Source organism: Pteropus alecto, unplaced genomic scaffold (assembly GCF_000325575.1).
Source record: "Pteropus alecto unplaced genomic scaffold, ASM32557v1 scaffold75, whole genome shotgun sequence".
Taxonomy (NCBI): Eukaryota; Metazoa; Chordata; class Mammalia; order Chiroptera; family Pteropodidae; genus Pteropus; species Pteropus alecto.
The window spans coordinates 22,503,532-22,531,385 of NW_006440638.1; the positions used below are offsets into that span (position 1 = coordinate 22,503,532).

Below are 27,854 nucleotides of genomic sequence, written 5' to 3' on the forward strand. Positions count from 1 at the left end.
GAACTTCTTTTTCTTGGTGTGGGAGGGAGTAGAGGAGTATATAATATAATGAGGACTAGAAATAAGAGTTTCTTGTTGAGAATGGCTTCCATTTGATTATTAGTTGTTTCATTTTAATATATTTACTGTTTATCACCTAGTTGTCATTTCGTTTATACTTCCACAAAAGCAGTGATTCTCAATATGCCTATTTTGGGAGTCAGGGCTCAGTAACAGTGGCTGACTTAGCAATGCTGGGGAGAGGGGGCAAAGGGATTAGGAAGGACCCCAAATGATTCTACTCCACGGCCCTCTGCTTTTGGAATCACTGCTCCCGAGTCCTCTGTACTGCCCTCCTGCCTCCTCACATGTTGGATTAGATTTATAACAGCTGCCGTGGACATGGTTGTCTAAATCTGTGGAATGTTTTGCTAAACACTCCTAGAGAAATAGTCCACAATAAGCCTGTAACTTCCCCCTTCCTCTGCTTTTTTTTTTAACCCGTCCTTTTTCCTTAGCCTTTTACTCATTTGATCACTTTATGTTTTACACGTCGACATCCTATAGATTCATTAAGAACTCTTATTCTAAGTACTGGGGCTTTATTTAACATGATGATTAGCCAAAGTATTATTCTGTTTGAACTAAGTGATGACATTGTATTTGATTGGAACCTTGTAATTGTTATTTTAAAATCAAAGTAATGGATTATGATCTCAGAATATAAACATGATCCAAAAGAATAATAATAATTAGAACAGCAACCACTTAAAAGAAAATAAATGTCCCATCACAGACCACAGGTCCTGTGTACTCTGTGTCCTGCCTACTTTTGTGGTTCCATCTCCTATGCCACACCCCCTCCCACCCTGCCCCTCGCCTTGTGGGTAACCTCACTGCAGCCTTCCAGTTCCTAGAAGTAGCCAGGTTCTTTCCTGCCTTGGGAATTATATTCGCTGTTCTCTTGACCCATGGAGATCCTTTACTGGTTGTTTTCTTGGCTGGTTCTTTGAGTCTCACCCACAGTTTTGCTTTCTTATGGAGGTTTCCCTGGCCACAGTGGCTAAAGTCATCTCCTCCACCCCACTGCCTATCCACACATGCAGTGCTCATCATAATCTCTCACAGCATGCTATTTATTTCCTTCAACATGAGGGAACCAAAGTTGTGATTCCTTGGTACTTGTTTGTCTCCCCTACTGGACTCCAAGCTCCACGCAGAGGGTGAAGACTGTACCTGTTTCATTCACCACTGCAGCTCCAGCACCATCCTGCTGCCTGGCATTTAGTGGGTGCTCAATGTGTATTTGTGTTTGAATGGAAGGAATATTCTGAGCTCCCAACTTTTCCAGGACCCATATTAATATATTCTATACTTAGCACTTCTGTTATCATAACATGATCTTCTAGTGGTTGAATTTAACGAAGTTGTGCTGACTTTTCTTAGGCATATGAAAGATCAGAATAAGAAGGTGGCCAACCTCAAGCACAATCAACAGTTGGAAAAGAAGAAGAATGCCCAGTTACTGGAAGAAGTCCGCAGGCGAGAAGATAGCATGGCTGACAACTCACAGCACTTGCAGGTGAGCCTAGCCTTCTCCTTCTAATCCCTAAGTAATTGGAGGTTGACGTTCTCTGAAATGTACCCATACTGTGAGAAACTTCGCAGAAATGGTCGCTTGCCTTGCTCTGAGTCCAGCACTAACAGTACACTCCCAGGGAACTAGGTCTTTCCTAGTGTGAAGCATCATTTTCAAAATGGTATCCAAGAAAAGCTGATTAGGGTGGAGCCTGCTAATGCTTCACTGAGTCTCTTGGTTCCTGTACCTCACCTTAAAAGGTAAAGGCTGCATTTATATAGCTAGCAAGAAGCTTAAACCATGGAAATGTCTTCCTCTTAGAATTATATTTAAGTTGTTTTGGTGTTAGTAGAAGGGGAATGTGTGCGTATTATTATAGACAGTATTTAGAAAAGGATGCATTAAGTTGATCTCAGACAGGTTACAAACTGGTTTTGTTTTATTTCAAAGCTCTGAGGCTCTGAGACACACCATTATTCTGTCTTTTCTGTGGAATATAGTTATCTCTGAATGGATGGCTCTCAGAAACCAAAGGACCAACTGAAAATACCAGTTTTTCCTCATTAACCATTTCTATTTTTGGCAAAGCAGCTCTCCCCATGTGCTCAATAAAACATTCAAACTAAAAAAGGGCATTTGCTTTGAAGTTCCTTTATTTATTCCAGTGTGCCTTTAAACAGAATAGTTCAAGTTCAAGTTGGCTGGAGTTCATGTTAAATTTTGCTTATTAATTAGTGTCTTTCAGTTGTATATTAGGTTTCCTCCTTGGAGATAGAAGAAGTTAGATAATTTCAGTATGCAGTCATAGTTTATCTTTTTAATTTAACAAAAGAGAAATAAATAATTATTCCAGAGTAGGAAATACATGGAAACGCCTTGCACAGACATGGCACATGGAGATTACTTAGTAAATAGTAGTTTCTTTTTTCTCTGTGTCCTGGTGGTGCCTTAATGTTGTTAGTCAAGCCTCTTTGCCTTAATTCCTGATTTGGGTAGCAAATCAGTATCAGGTCTTTTGTATCAGGGACCACCTTAGTGTGGCTGATAGCTTATTTAAATTTACAGCTTCCCCAGTGTTCTTGGCAAATCATATTCTAGAGTTTTAGGCCTTAATTTCTCCATCAATCACGAGACATTAGATTGGAGCCTAACGACTGACATAATAATAACCTGAATTTGCAGAATGTTTTATTGCCTTGCCAGTCATATATTCTTCACAAAAATGTTGGTGATTTCGCATATGGCAAAACTAGTCTCAGAACAGTTATAAAGTGACATCCTAATATGGGATGATGATAGACCTAACTCTAGGCTTCTGCCTTCATGAAACTAACGTAGAGGAACAATAACAGTAGTAGATACCATTTATTAAACTTTTCAATATACTGGTACTGTGCTACATAGTTTAGAGCATCTGTTTAATTCTATGTCAACTGGATTATTGGGACTCTTAGTTGCAAGTGACAAGAACACAACTCAATCTGAACTAAGCAGAAAAGGGAATTTGTTGATTCAATTAACTGAAAAGCCTAAAGATGGACTTCAGACCTTACTGCATTTAGATATTTAAACAATGGCATCAGAATCTGTGTCCATCCTACTTACAGGTATGCTTTGCTCACTGTTGCCTTGATTCTCAGGAAAGCTGTCCATAGCAATGTCAGCAATGGCCACAAGCAGCCAACCTACGTTGTATAAGTACAGTTGCCCCAGAGGAAGGAGAAAAATACTTTTCTAGTATTTCTAGAAGAGATTTGAAGGCTAATAGATTGCATGAATTGGCCAGGACAGGATCAGGTCATGTGATCACCTGGAACCTCCAGGAAAGGGGCTAGCGTCACCCAAAGCCCACAGGAAAGAGAGGAGTTCTGTTGCCAGAAGTGGTTGCTAGGCAGGTAAAACTACCTCTGTTTTTTTCCACAACAATGTCATATGGGGTAGACTATAAATATGCTGAGAGTTCTGGAGAATTAAGAGAGGAAGGCAAGAAAACTACAGAGTGGCAGAAAATCTTCATAGAACAAGTGGAATTGAAGTTGAATGAATTTGAAATGGTGGGGTAGAGTAGTAGGACAGGCCCTCCAGGCAGGAGAACTGTCAGCAAAGGTACAGAGATTTCACAGAGCAAGGTACAGTCAGGGCACGAAACATAACAAATTGACCAGTGAGGTAAGTATTGTTATATTTCTTTAACTGACTCTGGAGCATTCCTAGGATTTATTCCAAGCTTCAGAATTTACTAGCTGAATGTCCTTGGGCAGGTTACTTAACTTCCCTATGCCTAGTTTCTCCATCTGTAAAATGGGAATTATAATTACATCTGCTCCAGATTTATGAGGATTATGGACTCAATGCATATAAAAAATTTAGAATTGTACTTGGCACCAGCTATGCTCAAAATAAGTGTTACTGATTAACTGTTATTATAATAACAAGGAAAGAGTAAAAGAAGCATTTAAAAAATTGTGCGTGATATGCGTGGATATTTATACAGTTCTACTCTAATATACATTGAGCATCAAAGTTTCTGTCTTTTCTCTATATAATATTTTTTCTTTTCTAAGGACACATCCAGTTATGGAAATTAATGGCTCGTTTTGACCCATGAACTCTTGCATAGCAATATTTTCATAAGAGGTCTTGGTAACTACCTCATAGACCTATTCATAAAGATAGCATGGTCTGGAATTGCTTAGTTGCATTCCTGACCACCCCAAATAAAGAATAGCATTTGAAATGCAATAAAAAGTAATCACGATTAATTTTAATGAAAATGTCTCTGGTTAAGGTTAATAGAGAGCAAAACTCCCACTTTCCTGGATTGTTAAGCAAATGTTCTCAGATGCAGTAATTATTGCCTTCTGAAAGGAGAACTTTCCTTCCTGGGGACACTTGACTTTTAATATTGCTGTTGTTTTAAGTGCTTCCTATTTATAAGTTAGCCTGTTAAGCCCTTTAAGTGTCAGTCAACTGAGATCTGGTTTGGTTGGTTGGTTGGTTGGTTGATTCATTGATTAGCTAGCTGGTGGTTGTACAATTGGTACCTACGAACCTGTTTTTTTTTTTTTTTTTTATACACCAGTATTTTGTAATGGTTGGATACCCCTACTTCATGATTTTAAAGAACCAAATAGGTATTACATCCAGAAAACTCTTGGTTAGAGTATTGCCTACAATAATCATGGCTTTTGGATCATGTTCCAAAGATAGATCAAAGAGATTCAAGCAGTTGTATGAAAATTGGAGACAATTTTGAATGTAGATAAAATGACCATGTTATTTATTGTCCAAAGCAGGACATTAACAGCAATAGGCAAAAACTGGGCCATTTCAGTAAGCCTAGATATATTGTCATGCTAAGAAACACTCCACAAACCTGACCTCCTTTAGTACTTAAGTTTATAGTTTTATGGAAGGAATTACAAACTCAAATACCTTCAGGGTTTAGCTATTAACATAAATAAGAAGAAAGTTTGCATGTAAGAAAAATTATGTGTCTAGTTCTTTCAGCCTGTTTTTTATCTTTTATTTTTAGTAGAGATGCATCAGTTAGAAATTTCCATAATAATGTTGTGTAGCAAATCACCACCAAACTGAGTGATTTTAAAGCATCAGTAGTTATTTTTATAGATTTTCAGGTTGACTTCATGGCTCAGCTGCTCCAGAGTGGGCTTGGCTGGGTGAGTGTGCTTCTTACTGCAGGTTTGTGGGTGACTGGGGCAGGTCTGTTCCCATGTATTTGTTCTGAGACTCAGGTTGAAGGGGCATCAGTGACCCAGGGGAGACTTTTCTGATGGTAGTAGCAGAGGCATAAGAAAGTAAACAAAACACAAAAAACATCATAAGGCTTAGTCTTAAACTGTGATTTTCCACTCCACTTCGTTGGTCAAAGCAAAGCACGTGGCTGAGCTAATAGTCAAGGACTGAGGAAGTACACTCTATCCATGAAGAGAACATTATAAAGGGGCAGATGCAAGAAGGTGTGAAGAAATGAAACCAATTATTCAATCTGTCAAAAGAGTCAAGGTTTGGAGAAATAGCTCTCCATTATAAGAAAAACAACAACATAAACATAATGAAAAATTACAGCTACAGTGGCTTAGGTGTATGGATATAATAAAGAGTGGTGTGGTCTGCGAGATTCCCTACCTCATCAAAAGAAGTAGGGACCACTAAGCTTTGGTTGCATGTTGCCATAAATGTGGGCCCAGGGTTGAGGGACATGCTAATTGCCATAAAATGTGAATTTTTATGTGAAATCTATAGATTTTAGAAGTTGGTTCAATTCTTTAAAACACTCTGTGGGTCCAGTGAAGCACATATGCAGATGAATTGATGGTTGGCTTACAGCTTCTATTGCACAGCCCAACACTCTGATCCTACTGGGTTCACATGCTGTAAAGAGACTAAGAATGTACTCTAGCTAGCTCAGTTTAACCTACTGGAGAGAGATGGCAGTTTAATATTTGTTCTGAGTTTTGTTTTGTTTTTTTTTGTCTGAAAATACTTTGAATATCTTGAATTTTTGTTTCTCAGAGGACATACCCGCAATCTACAGAGAATGTCCTTGATTCAACTTCTTAAATAATTTTCTGTTTTTTGAAAATTCGTTAGGAGAACAGGAAGGGAAAGATAAAGAGCTATGGAGTTGAATGGTCCAGTGTTCAAATACTGGCCCTTATTGTTATTAGCTTATTAGAACTAATTACTTGAGTAAAGCAGGGAACCTCTCTGATCCTCACTTTTTTTATCCGTAAATGGGGATTACAATTTCTACTTTCCTGAGTGGGTTAAATAAGATGAAGTTTATGGAAGAGCCTAGTAAAGTACCTGATCTGTTTGGGGTTCAGTTATCAGAGCTTTCTCGCAGAGAAACTGATAATGAGTTTTTAATCATAGAAGACAGGGACCATTGAAAGTATCATGCAACAATTTTTCACAGCTATTTTCTGCTGTTGAATAATATAAATAGAGATCACATACCAGTAAATGAAAGTTTCCAATAAAGTATTAAAAGAACATTTGGGGCAGTAAGGAGGAAAAACTAAAACCGTTTATATTGAATTCTGTGTGAAAGGTAGATGTGAAAGATTGTGATTTTCTTGTGTAATTCTGTAAAACTGTTCTCTAGGACACAGATTATGGAGTATGATATTTATGTCTGGCCTTGGGGCTGTGGGCTTCCGTGTTTCCCATTAGAGCCCACATGAAGATTTTTCAGCAAGTGTCTTTCCGGAGATTCACACTAAATTGTCATTACCGGAATGAGATGCATTTTTCCCCTCCAGCCTCTAGCCATTTCTTGCTGAGTAAATATGCCAATTTGAAATCCCAATGGACATCTTTGTAGATTTTGGCTGCATTTTTCCCTGTGTAGCTTATCAAGTTAATGAACTAACATTCTAAGAAATGCACAAGCCAGTATTTTATGCTCCTTTTCTGTTGTATGTCTGCAGAATTCTCTTCAATTTATTGCCTGAAAACTAAAGTCTGTTCTTGTATGCTTCCGTTTCCAAATTATAGGTTCCCAGGGAACTGTAAAGTTTCTTCTCTGCTAGTGGTTAAACCCAAGTGTGATCAGTTAAAAAGCAAATGAATGTTCCTATTTATTCTTGTCCTCTTAGTAGCATTAAAAAAATTTTTTTAAAGTTAAAAAGACAATTTTATTTTTCAATTCGTGCACCCATATCTTTCTGCCAAGGGAGCTTCCTTTACTTTGCTCCTCCAATTAGAGTTGGCATCAGCTAACAGAAGAAGTGTAACAAATAACATAAACCTCAGAAATGCGTAGCTTTCAGCAAAACATATAGTTCATTATCAAGTTCTCAAGCTATGTTAAGTTGTTTTTTCTCAGAGGGACACATATGTTTTAAAGCCTTAATATCTGTATGTTCATCTCTCCAAGTCACTGAGTTAAGTTAATTTCTCTTTCAATTCCCTAAGCTTAAAATTGTTACTTTAACCATGATCTATGATCATATGTTATGGTACACTTCTAAGTACTGCCATTAGAAGAAACCCGACCAGCAGAGTTAAGAGATTCATCATTGTCAAAGTGCGTTTATTTAGTTCCTAGTTATTCATGACTGTTCGGTAGGCACAGTGTAGAGTGATTTAAGGAGGCTCCGTTTCAGCCATCTTGTTCAACATATGGAAAGATGAGAAAAGTCATCTGAACACAAGTTTAAAAGAAAAATTCACATTTGTTCAAATTTTTATTAGGATTTAGTGTGATTTTATTTAACATGGTAAGATGTTTATTTGTTTGTTTCGTGATTTTCTACCTTGATGGGTAGAGATTAGGATGTTCCATTAATTTATGGATAAATTGCATGTGTTGTTTAAATGGGATGGAGAGGCATCCAACATTTCCAGACTGTTCATGGTTTCAGATGATGAAAACTACTCAAGTATTTGCAAGTCTGTGGAGGACAGAAAACATTGGTGAGTAGGACTTAAGGTTAATACAGAAGTGCTTTCTATCCTTGGGAAATTATTTTGACATTTGTTTTTCTTTCACACTATAATCCCCCATGAGCCAAAATTATTTTTGTTGTAGCAGGTCTCTATAGGCAGTCTCAAAATATCTTGTTTGACAATCAGTTTCTAGTAGACTTGAGTTGAAGTCGTTACTCTTTGCAGTGACTCATATTGACTGTCGGGTGACAAGGCATCCTTGCAATGTATTTGGGAACTAACCATTTGTTAGAAATGTTTCAAGAAGCAAAGTAAAATTGTGTAAATAAAACTGCTGTATGTGGAGTTTTTCTTCTTTCCTCCCAATAAAATATTACTTGTTTTTCCAAATGTGCAGTAACTTGCATATTTCTTCTGAAAAAACATCTTCTGCTTTTTCCTGAGGATTTGTGACCTAATCCTCCACTTTATACAGCCTCTCTGTACAAACACAATATATTTCTATGGAGAAGAAAGGTTTACCTTAATCAAGTGTTGTCTAATCTACCTACTAAATTACCCCCTAGAGACAGAGTAGGGTTCATTATTCTTTCCTGAAGGGTTTTCAGGTTTCACTCCATTAGTGGCTCTATGGCAGTCCTCAGCAAAGTGAATGTTTGTTTGTCAAAGGCTGAAGATCCTGAAGAATGAAATGCAACATATTTGTCAAATGAAATCATTATTATTATGGAAGTAGAATCGTAAATGCCCTGGAATGACAATGCTTAAGGGGATGGGGGCTGAAAAAAGAAATCTTGCTAAACTGATATAGTAATCTCATTCATTTTGAGAGAGGTTACTAAGACTTTATTTATTTGTTTATTTATTTTTTTACTCTTTTCCTGAAAAAAATTTTTTTAGTTTCATCTTTTTCTTTTTTATACTTTCAGTTTTATATATTTATATCTGATGTGTTTGAATATTTTGAATGGGTATTTTTTTCTGTAATTAGGATGGATTACTAAGACTATTTTAAATGTTATCCCATTTTGTGCCTTTTGAACTCTGACAGGTAATTGATAAGGGAAAGGCAACATGTGTCCTACTGTGATCTCCGTGAGAATTAGAAGCAGACATAGATGTGTAAAGGGAGGGGTGTGTTCTAGGGAGAGAGGACGCTTTTCCTTTGTTTGTAGAGTCTGCTTTTCCTTTGTTTACCTTTAACTCTGACTTCTGGGCTTATTTTGAGGGAGGTTTTAGCTATAAACTGGAGATATCATTTTTATATATTTACCGAAATCACTGCTGATGAACAGTTTAGTCAATAATAACAACAATAATACATCTCAGCAAGAGCCCTATGTGCTTCACAAAGTACTTTCAGGGAGTGACCTTGAGGATTGAGTGGGGCAAGTTTGTATTATCATCATTTTATAGATAAGAAAACTGAGCCTCAGTTATTCAGTGACTTATATGCAATCATGGGTCTCATTAAAGGCAAAGCTTTGAGTAGGCACCAATGCCTAAGAGTTTTTCCTGGGAAGGTCAGACTAAGGCTCAGCTTTTGGACAGTAGAGAAAATGCTTTCCCAGGCAAAAAAGTCTGAACCAGAAGTCAAGCTTTAAAAGCCACTGAAAAATGAGGTCTTTAAGGTGTGTACTTGGCAGCATTTATGTGTTTTTGTATTCTGCTTGACTTCATAGCATGTGTAGTATAGTTTTCAAAGTAGATATGATAAAGGCATTACTGAAGAACCCACACTTAGAAGGCAAAAAATTCTGACAGCACACCTTATGATTTTTTCAAAGGTAGAATTTACATAATAACTCACACGTGAGACTCAGTAATCCCTAGGGGACAGTCATGTTCAACATGCATCAAAAGAGCCAGTCCAGTTAAACTAGCTCTTTCTGGCCAGGGTAATTATGGCAGGTTTACCCTGAGATATGGCTACCAGAGGTTAGTCAGGGGTCCACCTGCAAATTACAGTGTGTGTCACTCTGACATCAATAACTTCTTTCTAATAGATGCTGGTATTTCAGCACATTGCTGCCCAAGGTGCAGACCTGGGCATGGTTAATTTTTTAAAATGTTAACTCTGACTTATGGCTTGTCCAAAGCATTGCTAAGCTGTATATTCAGACACTCTAGATTAAGGAAATGACAATCAATGACATGGGCAATGATTTAGATGGAAATCTCGTGAAAGGAAAATACAACTATAAAATCTGTTCCTAGTCACTTAATAGTCTCTCCTGTAATACACATTTGGGAAGCTGGTAGTTTGAATTTATGGCACTTTTAATTTCTCCTCTCTAATTCACTTTCCCACTGCATTTTACTTATTTATGTTGCCTGGAAAAACCCTGCAAGGTTAAGCAATCATAAGTTTGTCTTACTAGAAAAGACCTTAGACTTTATTTAATATAAGTCTCTTACTTTGCCGTTGAGGAAAGTAGGGCCAACAAAGGCAAATAACTTGCCCAAGATCCCAGAGAGAGTTATCGACACAGGGGAGATCAGATCCCAGGCCTTTTGCATCCTTCTCCAGTGCCATTTGTGCAGCTCACTGGTTCCATAAGATATTGTCTGCCTTCAGTAAGATTTGAACCTTTAACATTCAAGCCCAAAGGTTGAGCCTGTGATCCCTCAGCACTGGATATTAGATTGACTCACTAAGATGACATAAAATTACCCTTCAAAATAAGTTGAGTTTTATGCATATTTTTATAAACATAATCTCTCATCTCCCATGTCTCTTTTATGACTTGAAAATTAGAATAACTAAAGAAGTGGCAAATTGGTGGTGGAGAAAATTGCTGTGAGAACAGACTGTGGAGTTTGGGACTCTTTAGATGATAAATAAAAATTGGTTTAAGTTATTTATATCTTTGCCACTTTTCCTCATCCATAAAGGGATGTCACCCATAAAGAGACTCAGGAAGTCTCTTGTCATGGAAAACAAATATGGATTGCTTAGACATTTCAACAATAAGAATAATAGCTGCTACTTTTTATTGGACAATGAACTAGGCCAAGGATAATGACTTTAGTTGAGTTCCTTGGGAAATTGAGAGTCTGTTAACATGCAGGAGGTTTATTGGTAGTGCTCTCAGGAAGGGAGAGAAGCAGGATTGGGCATGGGAGAAGTTGAACTGTAATGTAGTTGCAACAAAAGCCTCAGCAGTTCCCATCAGTTGCTATAGAGCTGGGCTGGACATTTGGAGGGAGTTGACCCCAAATTAGATGAGAGGGCTGGGTCTCTCTAACCCGCCATCAACATGTCACCGGATGTGGAAAGTACAGCTTTCCACAGCACAGCTTTCAAGGAAGGCTCATCCCTGGAATGAGTGTCTTAGTCCTGAAGCATGATCTGGGCAGTGTATCACTGTATCTATAGCTAATAACTGATACATACGTTGCTCTCTCCCCTGTGACACCCACAGCAGACACACACAGCTGATCTCAGGACTCTTGCCTACCCATCTTCATGTTTCTTTTCAATACAAGTGGCTGCTAAGAAACCAAACCTACTTGGCCAAGTTGCTCTGTGTACACATTGACTTGTTTAATCTTCCCAACAAATTAATGAAGTTGCTACCATCTGTGAAACCATTTTACAGGTGAGAAGATGAAACTTGGCGATGTTAAACAAGAGAAAGAGCTGGCATTCTTTTCAGGCCTAAGTCATAAGTGGGGCACCCCTCTCTCTCCTGTGCAGAACTGTTTCTTTATATGCTTTAGATTGTCCACAGTATAGCAACAGTAAAGATGATAGTCAGGCTACTGCAAAAACAGATAGAAAAATTAGGTGGCATAAACTTGAGTAAGGAGGCTTCCCATGATTTTAATAGAGTAGTGGATATGTGTCTTTTAACTACCAGGATAGACCGAAATGTTTCTTAAAGGCATGTAAGCCTCTGCCTTCAGTTCAGCAAATAGTCTTACTGATGTTTTTTGCGTACTTGTGTATGGTAGGAACTGTGCCATCTGCTGGGATTTAGTAATCAACAAGACAAGATTCTTTACCCTCAAATATCTCAAGGTTTATTCTTCTGATTAAGATGTCCTTCCCACACATCTGATTTGCAGCAGCTTCTGTAAGTAAACCAAAATGTGTATTACATTTTGAAAGAGGTAACAAAAAGATGTGTCTGCAGTGAGCCGGAGCATAAACTTCCAGAAGGCTTTCTGAATCACAAGTCTGCAGTAGAGCTACACATATCTGAGTTGAAGAGAGATAAGAGTACCAAGGGAGTTGGGGATCTGAGTTCTATTCTAGGCTCAGTCACTAATTAGCTCTGTGACTTTGGGTAAGTGATTTTTTTCTCTCCGAGCCTGTTCTCTCATCTACAAATTAGTAGACTTGTATTGGGGTAAGGCCGATTTTAACTCGGAGTTCCTGGGGTCCTGGGACTAACTGAAGGATGCATACATGTGATAATTTAAAAGAAGCATCAGAGAAGGCAGCTGGCTGCCCAGATAAAGCATTCATGTTAATGACAGGAATGTCCTCTAGCTGAGAATCCAGGAAAATGGGGAGAAATGGGTCTAATTCAGTACCAGCCCTATAATATATTATCTGGCTTTAAATATTATTTGTTCCAAGAACTCTTTCTGTTCTTGGTTTGAAGTGTAAGGTCTACCATTTTGAGACTTTTGTAGTGTGCACTAAAACATTATATTTTCTTTCTTTAGAGTAGTCAGTTAAAATAGTACATCTACCAATTGTTACCTTTTTTGGTATAAGATAAATATTAGAACTGTGATGGTCTGGACCTAAGATATACAATGCAGGAACTCCTCAAAATTGAGCCATGCGGGTTACAGACTTAATTCACAAGGGCGGGAACTATGTGGCTTTTAAACGTATTTGTGAAGTAGACTATTGTTTTAATAAGCCACTATGTCAATAGGGGATATTTTTTCTCTCCATAGTCATAGTAAGCTGTGGGAAAATGGAAAAGAGACTAATTTGACAAAAACTGGGTTGATATGATTTAGGTTCATATTCCTAAAGCATGTTTATCAAAGTGAAGTTCTGTCAAATACTGTCAGAAAAAAAAGTTCCATTTGTCAAATGCCTCTGGAAAACAATACATACTCTATTCTTCTCTTAGAGAAGAACCATGCATATTAGCGTATTAAAAACTCTGAGAAGTCCTGCAGTCAAGAGAACTGTTTAATGTTCTTTTATCCAAAATTTCTCCAAATCATTTGACAAAAGTTGTTTTTTTTCCTCCTTGGAACACCTGTTAATATTGCAAAAAATTAATATTTTATGGAACTTGGGTAAATGCCGATCTAAACAATTCAGTGTCGATAACTGAGATATGCAGTCAGCTCTTTGATTGCAATTTGAAGTTGAACAAACTCTGCAGTAGTACTTTTTATTAAGCAGAATATCATCTTTGCCGAATCAGAATTTACCTGGGCATCTTGCAGTGGTTTTGCACCACTTGATTAAAAAAACAGTTCTGTTGGAATGATGGCCAAAATAATTCTACTTCTGATATACTTTTTAAAAATTGCACCTCGTTAAAAAAATTAATGTGAAGAAATCTTGAAAAATGTTTATGACAGGCGTAGTAGTATTTTCTTTTATCACTCTTGACTTTGAGATCTTCATTGACTCCTGCTTATAAGCTCACATTATGCTATGCCCCAAATCCAAATTGAATGAAGAACGTTTTGGAGGAAGATGTGGAAATTATTCCAGTCTTAAAATATAAAATCGAATTTTTTAATGTATCCATTGTTAATTCTCACTTAGATGCAGTTTGCCCTTTTCCTGCTTAAACAGTTCATTGGTAGTGTGGAATATAGTGCTTTAGTTTCCTGTTATGCTGTCAAAATCAATTATATGAGTTGAAAATGAAGCACAGAGTGTCCCTGTGTCATTACCAGCAGGCTTGTTTTTATTTTGGTTGCACTTTTTTGGCTGTGAAAGGCTCTTTATGAAAAATTAGAAAACCACAAATTTGAAAATGTTAACAGTTAAACGATAAAACCTTGAATGCATGTCTCCTGGATGCCTGAGTCTGATCATAAATGGGCCTATAATTTCTGAATGAACTGTACCTCTCTTAACCTGGCTTAATGATAGCTTTACCCTTTTACTCATCTTACAAGGTTGTTTCCCCCTTACTCTAAATGGGCGATTAAGAAGACCATACTAGACCTTGGTTAACCTGGGTAAAGTTTCGCTTTACAGGAATTACCACATGTACATTAGAGTCCCGTGTTTGAGACCAGGGTAGTAGTTAGAATTACATCTTTGAGACTATGAAGTCTGGGAGAGATATTACAGGTGGTGGGAAGACCTTCTTCTCAGTTGTAACAGATTCTATAATGTTTTAAATTCCATGTTTTTTCCCTATATAAAAATTAGGTCATATCTCTATATTTTAAATGCTTTTGAACTGAAAGTTTTGTTCCTACTCTTATTCATTCCATAGGCATTTATATTAAGCTCTATACTAACCTCTTGGGTTTCTGAGTCTAAGTTCTTGCTTCTCCCTCACCCTGTCTAATGGACAGACAAAACCATGAAGACATAATCATAATATAAGACAATCTGGGAGATGGGGGAATACAGCCCCAAGGGATTTATTTTTGTAGATTAGACTAGGCAACAGTACAAGTTCAGGAGATGAACATTTTAATTTTAAGCAAAGGCAGCCAGCCTGAGTTTTTCCACCCAAAAAAGCTCCTGCGACTTTGTTGAAGTTTCTTGCAAATGTTTCCAGGCTGAAAGTTTGGCTCCTTCCCTGGTTCTGATGAGTACTTTCTTCCATCACTTATGAGTCAAGAAATATCATTGTATATACCCAAATATAAGCTTCTCTGATTATAGAGCCACTTACTATTTCTCAAAGAGAAATTAAAAAAAAAAAAGTTTTTCAGTTTGAATATATATACTTATTGGGGTAGAGCTAAAATAGTCAGAGTGTCTACTTATGATGTTTATTTTGTCAATTTAGTTACATCTAAAATCACATTACTTTTTTGCCACTTTTGTATTGAATTATGCAATTTTGCTCGAACTCTCCACAAGCGGCATCCCATCACTGAGAATCAGTGACTCTCCTCCCCAGAGGAGCTTTTTCATCATCTGGTACAGTCTTCCTAGTCTAGTTGGGTTCACCTCTGTGTGGTTTGACTCCTCATTTTGGCTGCCTCCCTGTGTTTGTTTCTATGTATTAAGTAGGGCTGCTATGTCTCCCAATCTTAGTAGGGTGGCCTATGTAGTAGGTGTCCTGTGGGCCCAGTGGCACAATCTCTCTGGCCACCTGCGCCAGGTGCTCCAGGTTGAATCCCTCGTATGGGTTGTGTGTGCCCTCTTGGTCGCTATTTGCATGTCAGTGAGAGGGGCTGACCCTTGGGCTGATTGGTTGTGAGGACTGGCTGTGAATATAGTAGAGGAGCTGTTGTGCAGGGACTGACCCTATGGAGCACAATTTACTTTAGTAGGGCTCTGGTGCCTACCTAGTCTGCTTTTTTGGGTTTGTTGTCCTTGGATGCAGCTTGGGTGGTGCTCTGGCTCAGATCATAGCTGGCCACCGGGTGTGCAGACTGGGCCCTCCTGGGAGGCCAATTTCAGCTGCATCCTGTGCCCTGTCCAGGGATGAGCCACCTGGCATGAGCCACCAAACAATCTGTAGATGACTACCTCCCACACTGGGCTTGGATGTACCTTGAGAGGCCAAGTCGCGAACTGAGGCTGGTTGCTGCTGCTAGTATCAGGCTCAGCAAGAGATATGGGGCATGCTGAGACTTGATGCTGCTTGTTTAGGTATTGTGAACCTTTGAGAGATTTTAGGAAAGTCCACGACATGAGCCAAGACGTTTGTATGAACCACTGGAAGTGGCTTGGGGGGTGGGGGTGGGTCCTGCAAGTTGAGAGAAGTGAATCAGGGAATCACCAGGGTGGGGCAACCAGTGGTGGCCAGGCTGATGGAGATTCAAATATGGCATCTGCCTGCGTTTGCAAGCCAGGTGGGGGAGAGCCCAGCAAAGGAACAATGCCCACTGCCAGCATTTCTGTTTGGGAGAAAGCTGCCTCTTCAGCCCTTGCCCTGAAGGTAGATGACTGAGTTCCTCTCCATATATACCTGGTGCCTTTCAAGCTGCTGCCCCAGTGATGAAGCTCAGAGCAAGTGAGTCAGTTAGAGAGTAAGTCTGCGTGCGGGCCCCTTAAGAGGAATGTCTACAATTCCAGTGGCCTTTCATCTAACTCAGCCACAATCTCTTCTGATTTTCACAACCAGAAGTTGTGGGGACTTTTCTTTCTGGCACTGGAACCCTGGGCTGGGGAGCCCAGTGTGGGCCCGGGCCCCTTGCTCTCATAGGGGTAGGGGGGACTTTCACGGCTGAGAGATTTCTCCCAATTCTCAACTGCCACACGCAGGTGTGGGACCAGCCCGTTTCTTATTGCCTCCCCTCCTACCAGTCTCAAGGTGGCCTCTTCTGTGTAGGACTCCCCAGTTGTAGAACTTCCATTCAGCTAGGTTTCAGGCAACTTCCAATGATGGATGTTCTGTAGTTTATTTGTAATTTTGATGTGGTTGTGAGAGGAGGCAAGCACAACATTTATCTACCCCACCATCTTATTAGCTGTGTGATATGCAACAGGTTAAGTTTCTGGATGTTAGGTGATGATAGTACCTCCCTCCTAGTGCTGTGGTCATTTAGAAAATAGCACCCATCACAGGTAAATGTTGACTGGTGCTGTGATGTGCTGATGAGGGTGTTGATGATGTCATGTTATTAACATACTTGTGAAGGTTCCCCAGATACCTTACCATAGCCTTGCAGTACACTGTGTGATTGGCCCTGGTTTTCTTTGGGACCTCTTTTCCTCCCACTTCCCCATCACTGACTGCTCTGACATATCACCCTTCAAGCCTGTGCTATACTTGGGTCTTGGAACTTAGTCTTTCCTTGACTAAAATGTTCTTTTACCAGATATGTATGTTACTTACACCTTCACTTCGTGCATATATTTGCTCAAATGTTATTTCCTCAGAGAAGCTTTCTCTAAATGCTCTAATTAGTTATTCTTGTCATTTTATGTCCAAATCTTACTTTATCTTTCTTCATTATGCATATCACAGCCTAAAAAATACTGTACAGTTATCTCTGTACTTGTCTCCTAGCTGTCTTTCCCTGAGCACATGAGACATTCTTTATCTCATTCAGTATAATCTCGGACTCTCTTTTGTATCCAGAACAGGATTGGCCCAGCCCATGGTATGCATTCAATAAATATTTTTGATTAGCTAAATATGAATTATTATAAGTAAACAGAATGGAAAATTAGCTCCCGTGGCATTTCTGTAGATTGGGAGCAGCAGCCTGGCCCAGAGTAGAGAAAAACAGGGAAGCTGTGTCCTGGAGGAAAGAGAAGAGTGCTGACCCTGGTCCGCAGTGCCCGCTGAGGCTAGGGAGAGAGCAGGGGTGTGTGTGTTCTGACTGACACTCAGTAGTGACCTCCTTGGAAATGAGGACCTGTGTCTTACTCAGGTCTATCATTTCAGTGCCAATAGTTAATATGATGATAATAATAATTTATTAATTATTAGTAAATGTAATAACAAATGAATGGCTGAATAATCCTGTAGACTAACCATAAATAGTGGAAGCACCATGTAGATTTTGTCAGGAGGCTTGTTTTAACAGGTTTTCCTGCAAGAGGCATTCTTGTTGGTACTTAAAGATATGCATCTCTTGAGATCTGTCCTGGTTGTTTTTCCTTCCTTATATAAGCTGCAGGGGGCACTGTCCCCATTGGAAGCTGCTTGGACTGGCTGTGAGGAGAGCAGGGAGGGGCAGCATAATGAGGGGGCCAGAGGAAACTTAATTCCCACCCGTCCCTCAGAGCTACTGCTATGTGCGGCAGGCACCCTGTATGCACACATTCAGGAAACATAGTCTGCAGACTGGAAACATCTGGAGAAAGGTGGCAAAATGAGCGGCAGACCCTTAGAACAGGTTTTTTTTTTCATATTTCTGTTCTCTAGTAAAGACGTACTTTTGTGTTTTTTAGGTCTTTGACCCGATAACTGCTGTATGAGCAAAGAATTTTCTCGTTAGTGAAGGATTTCTTTGTTTAATTGGCAGATGGGTAGAGTCATTGAGTCATTCACAACTGTGCAATGGGCATCTGCTGTGTGCTAGGAAAAAAAAAGAGCACCAAGTCTGTGTGAGCATGACTACATCACTGCCAGCATCTTGAACAGTCTAGTTTTTGACACTCATGTTTCCAAATGAGTGTTTCCCTTCTTATCTGTCACCCAGTGGAACTTGCGTACATTTCCCAGTGTGGTGGCAGCTGTTACTCAAAAGCTTTCTGGCACCTCTCTAGTCCCTAAAAAGCAACACAAAACACTTTGCTGTTTTGTAATCATGTTCTTTCCTAAAACTAGTTTCCTATTTTTATCAGCAGCCTTATTCCCAAGACTCGGTTCAAGAAGACACGTAGCTATAAAATTATGCTGCTGGCATGATACTTTGTCACAAAAAGGTGCTAGACTCTGGAGATAGTTCCAAAGGCGGGCTTCCCAGAATGTGTTGCAGAAAAGGTTGCCTCTTTGGAATCAGTATTAGCCTGCCAGGTTACTGTTTAGAATAGGAATGATGTGAATGGAGATGGGAATGTTTTGGCATGTTTTGTAACTTCATTTTTTTTCTTTCAGATCACACTATTTTATTTTGAAATAAGCAAGCTAGTTTTTAGGCATCATATAAATAATACACTAACTTTTCAGATGACTGCCTTGAAAGACTCACAGTCATTTACAAACACACGAAAACTTTATGTTGCCAAAATTATGTTGACATTGCAAATGACATTTACTCTTTGGTGGCCTGAATTATCCAGAAAATTCCCTGAGTTTTTCTAATTTTCTTTTTTAATGTAGATTTTTTTTTTCTTCCCATTTCCCATTTCATGGGGGAGTCTGCATGTCAAGAGCTGTCGCTTTTCATTTTTTAATCTAGAATTACACTTACCTGGAATCCATTACCTCTCTTACTAGTTTATAGCTGTGTGATGTTGAGATTTCTTAATCTTGCTGTGCCTCAGTTTTCACATCTTTAAAATGGGGATAAGAAGACTATCTACCTCATAGGCTTGTGTGAATCAGTGACATTTCAACGTAGTCATTACCAGTTTTTTTGGTGCATGGGATGTGTTCAGAAAATAACATACAATTATTTTGCCATTTTTATCGACACTGTAGTTAGCATTGAATGAATATCATCCATTTTCTGATATGATTGTGTCATTGTCAATTTTAGGTTATCTGTTCAACTCTCAATTTTTGGGGTTATTCTGTGTTAAAGATTTACATGCCTGTTCTGGAGTTTAGCATTGACTGGGGGAAAAAAAATCTAAGATTTATGTCTTCGTATACTTTTTCCCAGCATTGTAAATTTTTAAAGCTTCTCTTAATGTTTGGCAATGAGACATTCTCTTGTTGTTTGGGCATACATGCACAATATGGTATATGTACACATGTGTATACATGTATACACACATGGGTATGTCCAGTTCTCAAATTGTTTTATTTTCTTGCCTTGAAACATCATAGGTTCTTTAATTCTGTTTGCTGGTGTTAGATGACTATATAGATGACTATATTTTCTGCCTCTAAATTAAACACCCAAAGAATTTGACGTGTAGGCACCAAAGTGGTAGCCTTTAAAAAGCCACTGACTTCACACAGACAGATATTTGACACAGAAAGCCTTTTCTTCTTTGTGTGCACTTGGTTTCTGGCTTCACCTTGTCTGGTGAAGTGAAGTATGCGTAAGTTGAGCTAAATATGGCCTTGCCTACCCATGTGCAGGAGGTGGGCTACAGGTTCCTATAAATTGAGAGGCTGGACACCATCTCCACACTGGAGGCCATAGGAGGGAGGAGACTGAGGAGGAAATGGCAAGGCTCCTGTGGCCAAGCAGTTTGCCTAGAGTTGGTTTGGGCTACAGAGCACCCTTCTAAAGGCTACTTGGTTAATTTGATTGATATCATGGGGCCTGAGAGGGAGGCAGGACCCCTGAAGAGTATTTATAATGCTCTGCATGTATAAGCTGTGAAGACAGCAGAAAAACCAAGCTAAGCCTCAATTTTAGCTGTGAAATAAAATTTAGAAGCACTGTATATACTTCCCTCTTAGACTAAATGCATATGGCTATTATTATTCTTTCTTCTAAAATCTGAAGGATTTTGTTTGCCATCTTTATTGTTGCTTATAGTTTACAATTAAAACTTGACCTAACTAAACTCATGTATAGCTGTTTTGCATGGCTGGCCTTAGAAATTAAGAAATGGAGATTCTTTTCCTTAGCTTTATCTTTGCATAGAGGGCAAGGTTTTTTCCCTTCCCAGCCTGAAGATTAGTGATTGTGATTCAGCACCATTAATTTCTTTATTCTTAATAGTAATTTATAAGAACATTTTTGCTGGCTAGACCCATGTATTAATTGCTTGCTTTTTCATGGTTTCTTGTCAAAAGGTGCGTGTATCTAAAGATAGATTGCCTCATTCCAGTGGAATATTTATTGAAAGAATTCCAGGATAGTGTAGTCATCATGTAGTCATCAGTATGATCTGTTACTTTAGGAAGATTTTACCACAGTCGTGAGACAGAAATAAGGAATTGGACCATTGCTTTTCTGAGTGCTGAACGTGTTGGGAATATATTTTAACAGGTATCAGAACTGGGAAGAAGACTAATTGTGAAATGAGAAGTATGTGTCATTTAAAGTAAGACTTAAAGAAAGAGCAGAAGCCAGCCATACAAAGAGTTGAGGAAAGAGCATTTCGGGTAGAGGGAACAGAGTGTGCAAAGGTGCACAGGTGAGAGTGGGATTGTCTTGTCAGAGGAATAACAATACACACCATGATATAGAATTATCAAGAGAAATAATATCTGTCTCCTAGAGTTGTTGTAAATATTAAATTTGGTAAAGTCCATTAAATACTTAGTCACAGGGACACGGTAACAATAGATTTCATCCTAATAACATCATTATTGTAATTCTCGATACACAGTAATTCTTCAGAGTACTTTAACAAACATAAAAGGAAAAGTGTATTATATTTTCAGTGATTACTCAAGTCTTCTATCCCCCAGGTTGTCCATCATCCAAAGTTTTCTCAGGCCTACTTTCCTTAGATGTGCTCTCTGCCTTCAACCAGATCTGCTTTGATTCTTGAATGGAGAAAAGCAAATGAAAGTTGGATATGAAATATTTATTACAGTGATGAGAAGTTGCAGAAACATGGGAAGAGATTGTATGTTTCTCTATTTATAGAAATTTAGTTGATTGTTATTCCTTCATTAAATTGTAGAGTCAAAGAGGATATGAGCTTAAAAACAAAAATTTTCATAAGTATAATACAAATACAGATAATAGCTAAAACACATACACAGTTAATGAATTTTTAATATCTTTGAATCTATCACTCATGAAAGGACCTAGAACTTTCTAGTTACCTCAGAAGTCCTCCAAGAGATCCTGCTCAAAACAACTCACATCTTCCCCATCTCCGCAAAAAATAACTACTTACTTGACTTCTGTGGTCATCTCTGCTTTACTTTCCTTTATAATTTTTCTTGCCCAGTTGTATATCTATATAAATTATATATTAGCTTTGTCTATTTTTTTGTTTGTCTATGTGAAAGCAAGCTTTAAAACTTTCACATTGGAGGAAATAAAAGTAGCCCTATAGTGAATGCCAAAAGTCAACAGAAAAAAATATGCAAAACTTGAATTCAACCTAGATTAGTGGCAAGAGGAAGATCCTAGGAGAAATTGAGGACAGAGGGGGAGGTAGCTGGGAGGGGTGTGGCTGGCTCAGAGCCTCTTTCTAGGAGAATTTCTTCTGCAATATGAGGAAGTCCTGCCTTGGAGACTTGGAGACTGTGCACTGGCAGGGCCCCAGCTCTGAGCAGGGAATTTTAGGACAAGTTGTTTGTCTACACTAGTCTGGAGTTCCTCCTTTGAAGGAGCCACGACCATTTCCCCAGGACCCGAGGCTCAGGGGAGAGACAGCAACAATCAATGGATAGAAATAAGTCCTCCCTAGGTATCAGGTACCTGTGGGATATTGGTTCCAGGATGCCCCAGGGATGTCAAAATTCAAGAGTGGTCACGTCTCTTATAAAAAAGGCATAGTATTTGCGTATCACCTAAGCACATCCTCTTGTATACTTTAAATCATCTCTAGATTACTTATAACACCTAATACAATATCATATCATGCAAATAGTTGTTATACTTTATTGTTTAGGGAATAATGACAAGTGAACAAAATCTTTAAGTGCTCAGTACAGATGCAACCATCATAGATTTAACTACAAAGTACATGTTGGTAGCAATGTAACATTTTTTTTTCTTTTTGAATATTTTTGATCCCTGATTAGCTGAATTCATGAATGAGGATCCTGTGGATACAGATCTCAGCTGTAATGAGAGAAAGTTAAGAGTGGGAGCCTCCCTCTCTGCTGGCTGAGGAAGAGGGACCCTGGATAAGGAGATGGGGAGGGAACCAGAGGTTGATTCTCCACATAAGAACAGAAGAATGGTGGAATTTCCTTTAGAAGAACCAGAAAGCTCTGGAGAATAGTTTACTGCCCTTCAGGCAGTAACTGGGAAAGCTTCTGATGAGGCAAGTTCCCAAATGTTCTGACAGCAAAGGAAGGATGGACAAGGATCCGACTTACGACCGAATTGTCCTCCATTCCCTGGGGGTGTATTGGGTGATCTAGATTTTAATTCTGGCATGGTTAGTAATTACACGAATTTTTTTTTATATGCTTGAAACTAATATGTGATATGTCAATTTAAGCACATTAAAAAAAAAGAAAGAAAGAAAAAGATTGGGAACTTCCCTGGAGGCAGTTAGTTACTTGAAAATATTTACTGAACTTCTCAATGCCAGGCTGTACTAAGCATTGGATTATACAGAAACCAACAAGATTACAAGACCCTCATATTGATAGAGCTGCCTTTCAGGGACAAGACTGACATTGAACAGGAAGTTAACGATAAGCTTGTTGAGTGCTGTGGAGGCAAAGTAGGTGGGAAGATTCACCACAGGCCTCCTACCTGGAGGACCCCTCTGGAAAGGCCCATGATGATCTTGTCTAACCTCTTCAGTTTGCAGATGCAGGGAGGGAAGGTGAGAGAGTAAAGGAGCATACCTTATTCAAAGGAATGTGGGTAAGTGATAGAGCCAGGATTCAAACCTGAATCTTACTTGTATTCAGTTGTTCCACAGTCAGTGGAATACACAGGTACATCTGATAGTGTGAAACTGGAAGATCAGAAGTCTGTTTGTGAGAGTAATTTATTCAATCCTTGATAAAATACATAAGATCTTGGTGTGTTCTCCAGTTTGTAGGGTGTTTTCTGGTTTTTATAAAATGTTCCATTAGGGCAGCTGTTGGAAAGTAGAAGCCAAGAATCCTGGTTCTTGGTTTGAATTTAGACATAGCTTGTAGACCTTGAGTTATCCTTAAGGAACAGATTTTGTCAAGCCCCTTGAACATTTCACTGCTCGTTTTTATTTTTTCTTACCTCACATGCCTTTTTGAATTTAGTTACTCAAGACTTTTAGTGTTTTAAGTGTCCGCAATTCTGTCATTTTTCTGTAATAATTTGACATCTGTTTAATGATGTGTACAGTATTTAAGACAACTTGAAAATATTTTAAAAGTTATAGGAATAAAAATAGTTTATAAACCTAAACAGTAAATGGATGCCCATCCACTCAAATCTTTTTTCTGTGTGGGGAACTTGAAATATATACTTACTAAAATTTCCTCTATTGTTTAAAAATGTTCTGCCTAATGAAATACTACAGGGCAGAAAGTGTTCATCTGAGGTATGGTGTGGCTATAAAACATCCAGACATACATGTGATATACATTTTATAGCTTTGTGTATTTCACAGGGAAGACATTGAAACATTGCAGAAATACTACATTGTACAGTGAAACCTGCTTTAATAGTAGCATCATATAGCTGTTCATCTCTTCTGGCCTTTTATTTATACATGTATAATTATGATTTCCAGTACCTGTTACCAGCATATTTCTAAACTTGGTTTTATCTTTACATTTTACCATCTTAAACTTTTTCCAGATTGCCTGTTTTCTGGGACGGTGATTCTCTTTGTATTTGGAAAGATAATATTGGCATGTGGGGTGTTCTGGATTCACATGGAATATAGCCCAGCCATTTTCCCAGCTGTCTGGGCCAGAAATCTAAGAGTCATCCTTAGTTTCTCCCTATCCCTTGCATCCCCCTACGCTCGTATCTAATTGCTTATCGGGTCCTGCCTACTTTAGCCTGAAATATTTCTTGAATCTACACCCTCTTCTCCATCTCTTCTGTCTTTTGCCTTTGCACTGATCTTGCTGGGATTATGCAATGACTTCCTGACTGGCCCCTCAGCTTCCAACCTGATTCTATTCTAATTAACTCTGCATTTCCTCTTCCCTGTCCTACCTAATACCTTCAACATCTCTGCCATCATGCAGGATAAACTCTGTGCTCTTTATTGGGATATTTAAGGCCCTCCATTGACTTGCCCTGGCCTAACCCTCAGCCTCATTTTATACCAGAACCTACCTCCAGTTTTAGAGTCTGGTAACATTGAACAGACCCACTCCTTACATGCACTCTGCTCTTTCTCTTCCCTGGGCCTTCGTCCCTGTGGCTCTTCATGTTTAGAATGTCCCTACTCCTGCTGACCTTCCCCAGCTAACTCCTGCTTATTTTCACATCTCTCAGCTTATGTGTCAACTTCTCCAGAAAGCTGTATGTTATTCCTACAGACTGGCTTAGGTGTTGATTTTTGTAATTTTATAATTCCTTCTCAAGTTACAATTTTCTCCCTGTCTCTTTTGCATTTCTGTCTCTCCCCATCAAGTGCCTTTATCCCTTTTGGTCTCACCTTGCATTGAAATCAAACAATCAAATACTTGTTGCAATGAAGGATTTTCCTTCCCTTTACTCGATGGTATCTTTCAGTCTGAAGGCCAATCACCTGGAATGTATGTTCTTATTCTTGTGTGGAACCAGCATTTGGATTCCTACTCTAAATACAAGACACAGATAGGTAATAACTGTCTTGTCCAAGGTCAATGAGCTATAGCAGCTGGCCCAGGACTGAGCTACCCTGACTCTGATCTGCTTCATACTTACCCTGCTGTATCTAATTGTCGTTGAGCAGAATTTTTTAGAAGTGACAGAGGATGAAATAACCTTATCTTAGTTTTGAACCATCTTTGTACCATTCTCCAGAGAGATCTAAGGACATCACTTTCTGTATGACCCTTCGCAAGAGAGTATAGCCCATAACTAAACTGGCCCCTAGTCATATCACACACACAGAATCTAAGAGCACATCCAGACAGGCTTCACTTTGGATGGATTTGAATATCACATTTCAATGCATCTAGCTTTTGTGGATAGATGGAAATTGGGGAGTGACTCTTCTATGATTCACCCTTCAGCTTTAGTTCTCAACTCTACATGTATCTCCCGACCCTACCCCCGGCCAAGATATCAGTCTTCTTGGATCTCCTTTCTTTGCCCTTCTCCACCTCTTATTTGGTGATCTCCTTTCTGTACCAGTTGTCCTTCATATATGAGAGGAGGAGCAGTGGTCAAGTGGGGATAGATATGGCTTTAATTTCAGAAGGTAGCTAAAAGAAAATGGAAAAGAGGCCCATAGACCAAATCCTACTTGCCACCTGTTTTTGTAAATAGTTTTATTGGAACACAGCCACCCTCATTCATTTATATATTGTCTATAGTTGCTTTTATAGGGCAGAGTTGAATAGTTGCAACAGAGACTAACTGCGTGGTCAAACAAAGTCTAAAATAATTATTCTCTGGTCCTTTGTAGAAAAAAATTTGCCAATCCTTGCTTTAGAAGACAATGAGGCCTCTTCATAATGAGAGGTTTGATTATACTGACATATCTTTTTATTATTATGCTACAAGAATCTCTGTCTCTCTGGTCATTTGAATTGTGTTCTCTAAGGTGCTTTTTTTGTACCCTGGCCCTGGGTGTCAGAATCTAGGACAGTGAAAAGGCTTGGACAGAGATGGGGACAAACCTGTCCTTTTATATCTACAATCTGGTATCTTTGGCATAATTGTAATTAGTTTTTAATGTCTAAGATTTTAGTTTGGGTAAAAATAACTAGACTGCCACCTAGACCACCATGGCAAATAGATTTCATTTTGATAGACAGCTCTGATTAATTGGTGGCTGCCTGAACCCTATATTGGGAAGGATTATGAAGTCCCAGGGGCCTCATCACAAAGCTGTGCTGTGAATGATTAGTGGCGATTGTCAGGACCTGTGCGTAAGAGGAAGGTGATCCATTTGTCTTAAGCTGGTGCCTTCTTCCTAAAGCAATAGAAAGTTTAAAGGTATGAATGACTGTGGTTCAGTCTACTACAACATAGCTTCTGATCTGATGATCACTAAATGGAGAGCCTCTGTAACCCAGAACCATCGTATGTATAGGTTAGCATGGAGTTACAGAATGGCAGCTTATTCATTTATAAAAGCAAGAGTTGACTGAAAACCGTTCGGTATTTATAATTATATCTTTGAGCCAACTTTTTTATCGTGATGAAATACGCACTACATGTAATTTGCTATTTTAACCATTTTTAAGTGTACAGTTCTGTGGCATTAAGTATATTCACAATGATGTGCAGCCATCAGCACCATCAATCTCTAGAACTTTTTCATCTCCTGAACTGAAACTCTGTACCCAGTAAACAATAACTCTTCATTTCCTCTTTCCCCCAGCCCCTGGTAACTACCATTCTACTTTCTGTATCTATGAGTTTGACGACTCTAAGTACCTCATATAAGTGGAATCATACAATATTTGTCTTTTTGTGTCTAGCTTATTTCAGTTAGCCTAACGTCTTCAGGGTTCATCCATGTTTTAGTATATGTCGGAATTCCCTTCCTTTTTAAGTATGAATAATATTCCATTGCATGTATATACCACATTTTGTTTATCTATTTAGTGGTCAATGGACATTTGAGTTGTTTCTACCTTTGGAAATTGTGAATAATGTTGTCATGTACACTTTTTGAGTCTGCTTTCAATTCTTTTGAGCATATACCTGGAAGAGGAATTTCTGGATCATATTGATACCAGAGAGTGGGGTTCCCCTTTCGGCGTGTTGTGCAGGTTCTCGATGTCTCTAACAAAGAATTGAGCAAGACACCAAAATATAGCAGAAAAGAGTGGCTTTATTTGAAGTGATAGTACACTTCCAGATGTGGAAGCGGGCCTGAGCAAGAGAAGCGTGGCTCAAAGGCTCATGGGCTCAAGGGCACAGTAACAAAGCCTTTGGGGTTTCTATCCCTCTTTACTGTGGGTGTTTACTTTTTCACAGAGGAGTGGGCTTTCTTGATTGACAACTTGATTCATCATTTGCTTTATGGGCATGTTCATTCCCAGAATTCAGTCTGTTATAATGATATTATTGAACTTCTGGGCATATGCATCATATTATGGTGATGGTATAATGAGGCTCAGGTAAATTGAAGGTCGTTGGCAACTTCATTGTGCAAGTGTGAGTGACTGGATGAAACTAATACCCATTTTTCTGCTCACTCATTTCCTTGTATGAGTTACTTTTAGCCCCAAAATGCCTTCTGGCTTACTTAATTGTGGGCAGACTAGGGCAGACCCTTTCTAGAATAGGATGACCTCAGTGTCTTTGCAGGCAGACCTGAAACTCACTATCTGACTTTCCTACCTCACCCTTTTTCTTAGAGCCATGAAACCCCTTCTTATTAGCATGGATGTTGAGAGATGAGACAACTCTTCTTCTGTATCTGCTT

At 38.8% G+C, this 27,854-nt stretch overlaps 1 protein-coding gene across 12 annotated transcripts in view; it reads left to right on the top strand.

The window, feature by feature from the left end:
- ERC2 (ELKS/RAB6-interacting/CAST family member 2) overlaps positions 1-27,854 on the top strand; it is an 890,290-nt gene that overhangs the window by 456,161 nt on the left and 406,275 nt on the right. For all 12 annotated transcript variants that reach the window (XR_003047987.1, XR_003047989.1, XR_003047988.1 and 9 more), the window contains exon 12: positions 1,426-1,561. Coding sequence is in view for 9 of the 12 variants with exons in the window: in XM_025050722.1 (XP_024906490.1) it covers positions 1,426-1,561 (136 nt within the window). In the remaining 3 variants the exon portion in view is untranslated. The remainder of the gene's footprint in view (positions 1-1,425; positions 1,562-27,854) is intronic.